Raw genomic sequence first — 11,960 nt, 5'->3', positions numbered from 1 at the left:
AAACCAAAAACATGTAAACTTCACAGTGTAACTGAACTCAGGAATATGTTATGGAGGCGGCCATCTTGGACAGCCACAATCCAACTCGATTTTTCCCCTCAGTGCAGGGTAGAATTATACCAGAAATCAGGAAGCAATTCAGATGATAATGTAGAAGTGAAGTTTCTTTGTAAGCTAGCTCTGGTGAAAAAAGAGCAAACATAAAACACTAAATATGTGTCTGATTTGGCACGCTCCAAAACAATGACAAAATTCGCATTTAGAAGATACATGCATTGAAAATTTACAGTCTCTCTCCACCACTGATACGGATCAACAATTTTGATGACATCATTCTGCACTTCAGCTTCTCATCAGATTTTCTGTCCAATCAAATGCTCTCTAGAATCTGAAGTGTCCAGCCCACAGCATTATAAAATTGCACAGAACTAACTGTCAAGTACGGCTTAGGCTGTGAAGGCTGTGAGGTAAGCTAAACACTATTGGCTATTTTAAAAGGGGGAGGAGCCACCAAATATGTATATACTCAATATACTCAATACCACCCTGACTTAAATGCAGGTCTCAGTCAGCTACAAGTAAGCGATACCAACTGTACCACCCTGGAGATTCATAAAACCATCTGTAGATACAAGATTACAACAAATATTAAAAGAGAATTCTAAAATAGCACCACAAGGGATAATAACTCAAAATGATATGGACCAATATCAGGATAAATTACTCATATATACAGATGGGTCAAAACAGCCAGAGACATTCCTCGGTATGAAGTAGCAGTCAAAAAAGGGCGACCGATCATTTATCAGTGTACACTGTAGAATTAGTAGGAGTCCTATTGGCACTGCAGTGGTTTTTTAAAAAATCATCAGAGCCAAGATGTCGCTATAGCTTCTGACAGTCTATCAGCACTATCAAGCAAAACCTCATCCCGTCTTCAAAAACATCATGCAGACAAGACATTGTTTACCAAATACTTAATTTGCTTCTCATACTTCATGCTAAGGGGCTGAGTGTTTCCTTCTTTTGGGTTCTTGCACATGTAGGGATAGAAGGGAATGAAATTGTGGATGTACTGGCAAAAAGATTGATAAAACATGAAACAGTTGATATACAAGTACCATTAAGTAGAGCAGAGATCAAAACCATTATAAAGGGACACGCGCATAAAACATGGCAGGAATACTGGGACACAGCTGACACCGGATGACACCTATATACCATACAAAAACAAGTAGGCATGAGCGTGAGGCAGGGCAGAAACCCAAAGGAAGAGATGATAATTACGCGTTTTAGAATATGCTGGCTTAAATCATGCTGGCTTAAATCTAGCATTAAACAGAAAAGGAAAACACCCCACTGGACTCTGCACACACTGCAGTACACAAGAGACGGTAAAACACATTCTGTTAGACTGCAAAAGGTATGAGGAAGAAAGAACTGAGCTAGAGATGCAGATTGGAAAACAAAACATGACACTAGAGAACTTGCTGGGGAAAACATCTGGGAAAATGCACTGCCCCCTAATAAACTATTTTAAAAATACTGGGATAAGTGAGAGACTTTAGTAATCTAGTAGGAATATCTACTATATAGCTATTTATCTCTTTATTTTTCTTTTATTTATGTATTATTGTTTTGGTATTATTATTATTATTATTAGTTTGTTTATTTTATTTTATTGTATTTTCTTTTTTTAATTTATTATTATTGTTATTATTATTTATTTATTTATTTATTTATTTTGCTTGTTTGTTTTTCTTTTCCTGCCAATCTACTGCCCACACTCCAGTCCAGTAGGTGGCGGTAATTCACCTTTAGTGGTTTGCCAACCGCCATTAAAACAAAAAGAAGAAGAAGAACCACCGTGACTTCCTGTTTCAGTGGAAATTACGTCAGTACATCGAATAACGCTGTGTGTTTCAAGGCACTTCATAGGGACTTTAATTGTAAGAGGCCTAATCTTAACTAATGCTCCTTTAAGAGGGACACTGCAATTCATCTATCTATCTATCTATCTATCTATCTATCTATTTATATGTTAAGGATAAGGTTTGGTATTAGGTAATGTATAGTATTTATATAGAGAACCAAAGAAGACTATATTCATCTGTAAAAACAAACAAGCAAACAAACAAACCCCAAAGAATATTATATTTTAAAATAAACAAAAAACTAAATTACGTACAGTAATTCAATCGATTTAAACTGATAATAATAATAATAATAATAATAATAATAATAACAACAACAAAGGTTAAAAAATGTACTCTCAGCATTTCCCGACTTTCCTTGCGGCTCCAGTCATCACGAAGACTAGACTCCCTCTCAGCAAATAGGAGTCGAGGATGACACTCGTTCTGACCAATCAGAGCCGTGCCAATGTTAAAGGCCTTTAAAAGGGGGATATTTGAAACTAAACAGCTCAGCCTGTCCTCCATTCGCGACTCGATTTGTTCCGCTGTCCGGCGTCGATCTGTTAAATAACACTTTTAATAGCAAATAGATATTTTAAATTAATGATAGATATATATGTATATATAAGACAACGTTAGATATTGTTTCTGTCACAAGTCATTTTTTATATAGAAGTTACTTTTAGGGGTTAGCGTTCGCTTGATTGCTAACTTGGCCAGCTAGTCGGTCACGCTAGCAAGACAGCGTTTAGGCTCAACGGTCTCCTGAAGTGCTGCAGAAGGTTTTAGACGCTGTAAGTTTGTTATTTAATGTAAATTATTTGTAGATATTAACCACGTATTGCTTGTATTTAAATACATATTCGATTTCTTGGCTACTAATGACTCACTGGCTGTATGTCAAAACCGCTGCGTGTTGAACATGAAGTGGGGAATATGTAGGGCGTATAACCATTCATTTATGTTTATATCTAGTGAGCCTATGTAGGGAATGTTCTTTGGTTTGTGATCCACCCATATAACGCGCCGTTAATATTTAAATTTAGATAACTAGCTAATTTACACCGCACTAGCAAATCAGCTAACTAGCTAAAGGACAATTATTGAGAAGTGTTTTCAGTAATAAATGCCTAGAACTATAAAACTTTCTAACTAATGACCCTAAATGTAAGTAATGTGTCGATTTCACTAATAATAAATGATGTTTACTATTATTACACTGAATGGAGTTTCTAAATATAGTGTTTTAGATATAAAAGAAGATGAAACGGTTAAGTATTGGTGACTGAGCACGTTATATCAGGGTGCTTCTCCATCGTGTTTGGGCAGAAGTAGTTCCGGCCGTAAGGCGAATAACAGGGTTGTATTCATGCGCCCTGTCATTCAGAGGGTCGTGCTACGTTAGCTGTTTCTCCATCTGCATATTTTTATGCGAATTTTGTGATATCGCAAAAAAACCCCACAATGTTGTATGGGGATTGCAGATGCAAATAAAATCTTGCATAAAAATTGCATGTGCTCAATTGAGATTTTTTTTTTTTTTAATTTATTTGGGATAAAACCTTGATCACACTAGGCTTTAAACATGTGTTTTTTGTCTGACGCCACATCAAATATGGGTGGAAACTGGATATGACCTCATCTGTCAACTTCCGCTGCTTCACGCGAGCTGTTTTTATAATCTTTCAAAGTTGTGTTGTAAAGAACAGGATAACTCGATACTGCAAAAATCAATGCTCCCTTTTTTAAATTTCTCCATGATTGCTTCCCCGGTTGCAAAAATGGCCATTTTGTATTGTTAGTTTGTGGCAGTTTCCCCTGAAGTGACTATTTTGTTCTCTTAACGCGTGGGATGGAAGCAGTGCTTTATTCGCTGATGATTTATGCGATATTTCGGATATAATGCCAGGCTTCTAAGGTAAATCCCAGACCTAGCTTGGATGCTGCATGCAAAAACACTTTCTCTTTGTGTGCCAATAATGTAAAAAAACAGAATAATAAAAATTGTGTTGCAAGTTGTTTTGTGTTGATGGTTCAGTGTTGCATTTCCTCACCGTGTGCTCCTCTGCCTCTGTTTAGGGTATGGATCCTGCTGCTAGGATCAGATCATCCAAGGACCTGATGATTCAGAAAGCAGACAGTGAAAAGGTAAAAAAAAGAGAGGGAGGGATACCTTGTTTAATTTCATATCTCGGGTAGAGCTTGTATAAATCGTAATGAGCTTTCAGTGTTGTGGCACGGTTTGCTTGATTGTGTTTTAATAAAGGTGACCCATGATGAAATGTCAGCATCATGTGATGTGAAATCCTGCACCTGAGGAATGTGTACAGTGTGTTGTTGATTTAGCCTCAGTATCAATATACCTGGCAGCTTTGCTTTTGTTTTAATCTCTGTAACGTTCGTTTGTTATTTCTAAGGAACTGGAGTTGGTTAGAAACATAATTCACCCAGGAGGTGTTGTGATCTAATTCCTCCTGTTCATGACAGCTTGGTAAACGTTTATGCACTGCAAGTGACTTGTAGCTTGAATGCTGACCTCTACACGTTGTCTTTTTGTGACTGTTTGTTCCTTTTTTTATTTTACATTCGTTTTTTTTTTTTTAACTTTCCCCTGCTTCCAGGGTTTAAGCAACTTGCCGAAGAGGGTTCCAGTGATGCAGGGCTGCCACAAACCGGCACCGACCCCGAGCCAAACATCCGTCCTCTGCGTTTCTCAGGGCCCGCAGCGTGTCCAGCGGCCTCGGAGTGAACAGAAAAGCTCGTGCGGTGGAGAGCAGAACGTTAACCCTACTCAGACTCAACTCAAACCACAACCAGCACAGAGTCAGCCCAAACCCGCTCACACCGCCACAGAGTGTGTTAAATTCACAGAGCACAAGCAGGACAAGCCTAACCGTAAGCACTTTATTTCTGCTTATTGTAAGATGCTCTGTGTGTTTTGAAATGTGTTTAATTTTTTTTTGTTCTTTCTTCAGCTAAACCTACCAATGGAACGACCAACGCTGAGAAGTAAGTCGTGCATCCCAAAAAATACACACACTAGGCCTTGTTTATCACGCTATCGTTCGTGTGAGGGTTTACCCAAGAAATCTGGTTTTCGTGGACATCCTGTCAATGTGGGAAAAACGTCTGTATCTTACTCGTGTAAATTTATGCATCAGAACACTAAACACTTACGAACGTAAAGACCTACTTAATCACATAATGTGCATGGATTACAGCACTTTTATATCTGGAATATACTGTTGCGTTTACGTTGTTTATTTTTTAAATTGCAGCGTTTAGGAGACATCCCTTATCCAGAGCAACTTGTAGAAGAGCTTTGGCGAGTGTAACCAAAATGCATCCTCATGCTAGTTCACTGTTTCAGCGATCAAGAGCACCACTGAGAACGTTTAGTGAAATCCAAAAAAACAAACAGCTGACGCAAGGTTTAGCATTTGTTTATTGTTATTTGTTTAATATTTTTAGCAAATCAAAATAACTTCCGCTTCTTCTGGTTTTTCAGCCTTTACCCTGATAGTTCATTTCGTACTCCCGGCTGCCTGTGCACTTGACCTTTTTATGGAGTTTTGTGGGTTTCGCTAAATGCAAATGAGCTGTGTCAGGGAAGTGCTTTGCACTTTACAGGCAGTGTACACACTTTCGTTAATATGGCGGAATATACGTGGCTTGTTTTTTGCTCGCAGCCTGATGGGTTCGTGGTTTTAAATGAACCCATCTGACGTCCCTCATGAGTGGGGTTATTTATTTATTTATTTATTTATTTATTTATTTATTTTTTATTTTTTAAAGCAGGATCGTTCATGGAAAAAGCCGTATTTCTCAATTCTAAATGTTTTCCAAAAGTAGTACGCTCTCGGATGCTAATGAGTTTTTTTTGGGGGGGGTAAAGAGGAATTTTGGTGTTTAAAATCAGTTATACACGACCGTATAATAAAGATTTAAATCGTTGACTATTAAACGGCACATTTACGATCATTTCGAACGAACCAGCTGTTTAACCCAAAGACATGGACCTCATGCCCTCAGAGCGTCTTGATTTGACAGTCCTCTTCCACCCCTCCCCCCACCCCTTGTGCTTCAGGAAGCCGTGGAGTCTGGAGAACTTCGACATCGGCAGGGCTCTCGGGAAGGGCAAGTTCGGAAGCGTATACTTGGCCAGAGAGCGACAGACAAAGTTCATCCTGGCCCTGAAGGTGCTTTTTAAAAAGCAGCTGGAGAAAGCCGGCGTGGAGCACCAGCTGAGGAGAGAGGTGGAGATCCAGTCGCATCTCAGGTGTGTGTGATTTGTGAATTCTTTGCAACGCAATCTGCTGATGGAGTGCGTGAGCTACAGGTCCTTTTTCTCACCCGTGACCTCACAGGCATCCCAACATCCTGCGCCTGTACGGTTACTTCCATGACTCCGCGCGCGTCTACCTCATCCTGGAGTTCGCTCCTAAAGGCGAGCTGTACGGAGAACTGCAGCGCTGCAGGATGTTCGATGATCAGCGCAGCGCCACGGTGAGAACACCATCATGTGTTTGTTTATTAAAATGACAAGACTGCATAAGTTTGGTTTTTTTTTATAATTTTTTATATATATATATATATATATATATATATATATATATATATATATAACGTTCTTTTATTTCTTTTCATTTTTATCCCTTCATTTGTTACATGTTAATGCTTTATAACATCAGAAAACCTCATGTCTTTGGTTACACCTCACTTAAAAAATAAATCCATTCATGACCCGTCAAGGCCTATAGATACAGATAACTAACACATTAGAAAGTGCACATTCTTGTGAACGATCAGAATCCTGAATTCAGGAGGTGTAAAGGAGCAATAGTGGTCAGGATTAGATTAAAATGAAAAGTATTTCACGTAATTCCTGTTTTGAAGAACGTTTTGTGCTACGTGTTTATTGTAATCCGAGCGGTAATTCCCGTTGACTTGTGTGTTCTGTCAAACGTGCAGTGCAAGTTCTTTCAAAGCAAAACTATTTTAAAATCCACAATGAAACGAATGCTTGTGCTGACACCATGTCCTGTGATTTTAATTTCCCTTTGTTTTTCCCTCTGCGTGGTTTTGTGACAGCACATCGCGTACCAGCTTTCAGTTAAAAATACGACGATGGGCGACGCCCAAGTGAATAGCGAGCAATTTTCTTTTTTTTTACAATTCATTCTGATGAACAAAAGGCAGACGAGCAGGTTTTTATATAATCGACTGGTGCAGCGTGATGGATATAATGTTATAACCTGAGGAGGAAACTATATAATAAGAGAATATTTTATTTCTGATGATGATTCGCAAGCTCTGTGAAACTATTTGAGGCTCAAGGGAATTTTTCACTGATGCCACACTGTTTGGGATTTTAATGTCCTTGTTTGAAGTTGTACAGTGTAAGGTTTTGCACTTGCCAAAAGCCGATGCACAGGTTTCAGCCTAGTTTCTGTATACTTTCCATATATATAATATAATATATATAATGATTCTTTATGAAAACGACTTTTAAAACAGCGTTAGTCCGTTCTCTTGCTGGGGGTGGGGCGGGGGATAACGTACGTTTTGCCTGCCGATCAGGTCGTCTCTTTGTGCTCTGTAGTTTCACCTTCATGCTGAGGAGACGGAACATGATCAGCGCTACGAGCCACACCGAGAACGCAGATATTGTATAAGACCCGGGCGAGCGCTTGGTATTCAAGCGTAAACTTAAGCAGTGGTTCCACCTAGGGATGGGTGATTATGACACATATCATATTGCAATACTTGTTGATGTTTCTATGGTACACGATGTGCATCATGATATGTAATCTGGCTCACAAACTGTCCACGAAACAGTAGTAAAATAAAGAAAACGTTAAACCGAATTTGACGATACTTTTCAAGTTATTTTCGGCAAATCAACAGCTTCCGCTTGGTGCTGTTTACTTTTTAGCAATTGATTTTTTTTCGATTTCTTGCAAAAGTGTATCACGTAATCGTTTATCACAATATCGATATTGTATCGATTATATTGCCCAGCCTTAATTCCACCTCTACATGTTTTTTGCTGCTCATGCTGAACATTCTGTAAACACACTTGGTACTGTTTGTCTTTACTCTTCTATACCTGTTTGCTGTAACTATTTATAATCCCATTATCTAGTGTTACTCAGAAATCTACTTCCTCTTTGATGTTGTCTCAGGGAGTTTTTAATCTTTTACACAATAAGTGCCATAAAGCAGCTTTACAGAAATCTGGAGGTAGATTTAAAGCACTATACAAATTAAACTGAATTGTAAAGGCCTTCTGATTTCTTTTAATAGTTGTTTATAATTGGAAAAACTTTTGGCACATTAGTTGCATATACTTTTGTTTTCAAGCTAAGGTTAGAGTGGGGCGAAATAACAAAACGTGGCTCACCGTCATATTATTTGAACTAAACTGTTGCATTTTCGCATTATTCTTTGAGAAATTGGTTTATTTTGTGTTTTACGTTTTTGCAGTATATAATGGAGCTAGCCGATGCTTTGTACTACTGCCATTCAAAGAAAGTCATCCACAGAGACATTAAACCTGAGAATCTGTTATTGGGAGCAAACGGGGAGCTGAAGATTGCAGATTTCGGGTGGTCTGTCCACACGCCGTCCTCAAGGTGTGTTTTTATTTATTCGAGAGATCATGGCATGTGCACATAGTGTAAAAACACTGGAGAGACTGATCATGTTGCACAGCAGATTGCATTTCCTTAATTTCAGGTCAAATCCTTGTTGGTTTAATGGTTTAATTACATGTTATAAAAGCGAGACTTTATAATTCTATGGCTTAATTCTTATGATGTTGTGTGTTATTTAATCCAAAGGAGGTCCACACTATGCGGCACGCTGGACTACCTTCCTCCAGAGATGATCGAGGGCAAAACCCATGACGAAAAAGTGGACCTCTGGAGTCTGGGAGTTCTCTGTTACGAGTTCCTGGTCGGGAATCCTCCTTTCGAGACGAAGAGCCACGAAGAAACGTACCGGAAAATATCCAGGGTAAGCGCAAGGACCGATTCGCCGGGCGAAATCGGTTGGCACGAAATCGCGACCCAAATGCTGGATGATCTTCCTCTAAGTGTTGTTGGTGATGCCTGCTTGTGTACAAATGATTAAGAATTGTTAACTCTAGTAACCTTGGATACTATAATGATACATGCCCTAGGAAATTAAGCAGATGTGTAAAATAACACTGATTCCTCCTCTGATCATCAGCAGACTGCATTCGAGACCGTCTGTCATTTTAGTTCTGAATTCTGATTGGTCAGAAGGTGTTTGACTGAATTTTCTTAACACAGCGGCATTGAATGCTCGGTCTGATTGGGTTTTTTTTTTTTTTTTTTAACTGTTTGACACTTTCTGTAAGGAGATGATTGTTTATGTAACGTTTTATGGATGGCGTCTCCAGTGTCGACGCTTTTGTAAAAAAAAAAATTCTGACTTTTTTAAAAATGTATTATTTATTTTATTAACTTCGAGAGAGAATAAAGAAAGGGCTGGTGAGGAAGCGACTGTTCATAGCTGCTGTAACATAAGTGAGAACAGGAACTAACATGTTTTGCAGACGTTTCATAAGATGTAAATGCAGCTATAAAAGGAGGAGTATGATTTTTAAAAAATTATAGTCATTGGTGAATTTCTGTTGTTTAAAAGGAATAAAACCACTTTGGTGTGGTCACAGGAACTCCACTCTGTTCTTTTTATCCCTTATTTTACATTTCAGCTGGTTGTTTATAAATCCAAATATTCCTGCAGTTTTATATCGGCGTCTTATAATTTGTGAACATTTTTTTTTTTTCTTTTCCCTCTTTCACACTTCTCACTGTTCACTCGTGTGTGAGCTCTCTCTCTCTCATTCACATATATATATATATATATATATATATATATATATATATATATATATATATATATATATACACATATATAAAATTAATATTTGTCCCTTTTTTGCAGGTCGAGTTCACTTATCCTTCCCACGTGAGCGAAGGTGCTAGAGATCTGATCAACAGGCTTTTGAAACACAACCCAATGCATCGACTTCCTATCCAGGGAGTCCTGACCCATCACTGGGTGGCGGAAAACTCCACCAAGAAGCCGAGTAGTTTCACTCGAACCGCTGAAGAGTCTCCATGAGCACGTTGTGCAGCTCAAACACAAACTATGGATTAGAGACGCTGAGAAACGGCAGGAATTCCTGAGCCTTGCTGCCTCTCGTGTGCATGTCACATTTTCCTCTCCTGGCTTCATTTTCTCTCTCCTTCCTTCCTTCCTTCCTTCCTGTAAATATCTAATTGTTTAGAATTATGAAAATGTACCTGTTTTACTTGAAACAATAAATCCTATTTTTAAAGTGTTTCCTTCAATAAAGTGAGGTTTGTGGAGCTTTTAAAAGTACAGTGATTTACTTCAGCTTTGCTTTTTTCAGTTTTTCCAGGCAAGATAGGAAGTCAAATTAATTCTGTGTAATTGTGATGAACATGTAGCCAGTTTTCAGCATTTCAGAAATATTCGGTGTTCATTCGTTTCTCCAGAAAAGTGCAATATGTGAATGTGATCTGCTTCTGCTCGGGTTAAAGTGCTTTTGCTGGAGGATTTGTGGGTTTGTGTTTAAACGTTTGTATTTGAAAACATTTCACATCACCACTATTTAAAAAGCTACACTGAAACAACTTTTTATATGCTTGTTTATTGCAAAAATAAATATTGTTGAATATTCTCCTCATTCTTTGAGTTCATGGTAATCAGTGGTGTGTTTGTGTGTCTGATATTTGGTAAGAATGTGTGACTTCAGTGAATAGTTAAGAGGAAAAATAATAGAGGTGAGCTGTTCGGGAGTCGGTAAATCTGACTTGGTCTGAAAAGACTCATCTTTATTGGTGGTGTTCACAAGTGAGTCGACTCTTTGAAATTAACCTTTTAGATGAACCCTGGGAAGCCGATTCGCAAAACAGTAGAGCTGATTATTGTTATTATTATTTATTTATTTATTTATTTATCTTAAAGATTTGGACAATGTAGTGTAGATCCCATGGTAGTTTAGCTGAGTAATGCTCAGTACTCTGTTTTCATGATTGGGTATTGCTTCATGCAGCGAAGCATCTGAATTGAAGTCATTTGACACAGTATAACCCCCTCCATAAAATCTGTATGGAGCTTTCTGGAGGGACTTCTTGAATATTGTCTCCAATTGCTTGTGGTCTGACTCAACCTGAACTCGGCATCCACACAGGTATTGGTGAAAATTCTTACATCTGTGCACAATTGCCAACAACTCTTTCTCAATTTGCACATAATTTTGTTCAGTCTGGTGCTCTTGAGCCATAGGCTACTGGTTGTCCCTCTTGAAGGATCACTGTTCCTAGACCTTGTGAACTGGCATCTACTGACAGGATAACTGGCTTGTTCACACCATAATATTTCAACACTGGTGCTGTGCTCACTAGCACTTTCAGGTGATTGAAACTATTTTTCTGTTCACTTTCCTAATGCCAGTGTGTTTGTCCTTCCAGAAGCTTCCACAGTGCTGCAGTCACTTATGAGGGATTTGGGATGAACTTTGCCAAGTACTGTAACATGCCTAAGAACCTCTGTAGCGTGGTTTTGTCCTGTGGCTCAGGCATCTCAAGTATAGCTTGAGATATACATTTGTCTTTGTTCAGTTTCAGGTTTATGCTTCTCAATCTTCCTGACAGCTTTCTCAGTCTTCTGTCATGTGAGTTTTTATCTTCTCACACAAGAATATAATCTGTTACATTAATTACTCCTTCCAGTCCATCCAGATGCTGGAATAAGCACCTTTGAAACACTTCTGGAGTCAATGAAATGCCAAGTGGAAACCTTGTCAAACTGTACCTCCTTAAAGGCATGTTAAATGTACAAAGGTTAGATCAGTCATCATCCAACCGAATTGGCCAAAATCCTCGATTGGTATCTATCACTGAAAATACCTTTCATATCTTTTATCGCTCTGCATTTCTGCAACAACTTCCTTGATTGATTTGAGAGCATAGTGTTCCCTTCTTA

The 11,960-nt window shown here is 38.5% G+C and overlaps 1 protein-coding gene across 3 annotated transcripts; it reads left to right on the top strand.

The window, feature by feature from the left end:
• The first annotated feature begins 792 nt into the window (after nt 1-792).
• On the top strand, nt 793-10,659 carry aurka (aurora kinase A). Of its 3 annotated transcripts, none has more exons than XM_053649389.1 (9): nt 793-1,949; nt 3,996-4,064; nt 4,538-4,811; nt 4,892-4,925; nt 6,004-6,195; nt 6,284-6,422; nt 8,403-8,551; nt 8,759-8,933; nt 9,891-10,659. In XM_053649389.1, the coding sequence occupies exons 2-9, from the start codon at nt 3,999-4,001 to the stop codon at nt 10,068-10,070; spliced, it is 1,209 nt and encodes a 402-aa protein (XP_053505364.1). In that variant the 5' UTR covers nt 793-1,949; nt 3,996-3,998; the 3' UTR covers nt 10,071-10,659. The 3 variants fall into 3 exon arrangements, with proteins under 3 accessions (XP_053505364.1, XP_053505363.1, XP_053505362.1); XM_053649388.1 differs by lacking the exon at nt 793-1,949 and adding an exon at nt 2,413-2,710; XM_053649387.1 differs by lacking the exons at nt 793-1,949; nt 3,996-4,064 and having other exon boundaries at nt 4,075-4,811.
• The last annotated feature ends 1,301 nt before the right edge of the window (nt 10,660-11,960 follow it).

This window comes from Ictalurus furcatus, chromosome 18, assembly GCF_023375685.1.
Source record: "Ictalurus furcatus strain D&B chromosome 18, Billie_1.0, whole genome shotgun sequence".
Lineage (NCBI taxonomy): Eukaryota > Metazoa > Chordata > Actinopteri > Siluriformes > Ictaluridae > Ictalurus > Ictalurus furcatus.
The sequence above is the reverse complement of the archived record's forward strand: the minus strand, read 5'-3'. Positions and strand labels throughout refer to the sequence as shown.

What these genes read in the sequence shown, in the direction of transcription:
- aurka (XM_053649387.1), top strand. Translation starts at nt 4,445, where the DNA reads ATGCTGACCTCTACACGTTGTCTTTTTGTGACTGTTTGTTCCTTTTTT. An exon ending in CAAGCAGGACAAGCCTAACC is followed by an intron (nt 4,812 to 4,891) that starts GTAAGCACTTTA and finishes TTCTTTCTTCAG; the next exon opens with CTAAACCTACCAATGGAACG. An exon ending in GGAACGACCAACGCTGAGAA is followed by an intron (nt 4,926 to 6,003) that starts GTAAGTCGTGCA and finishes CTTGTGCTTCAG; the next exon opens with GAAGCCGTGGAGTCTGGAGA.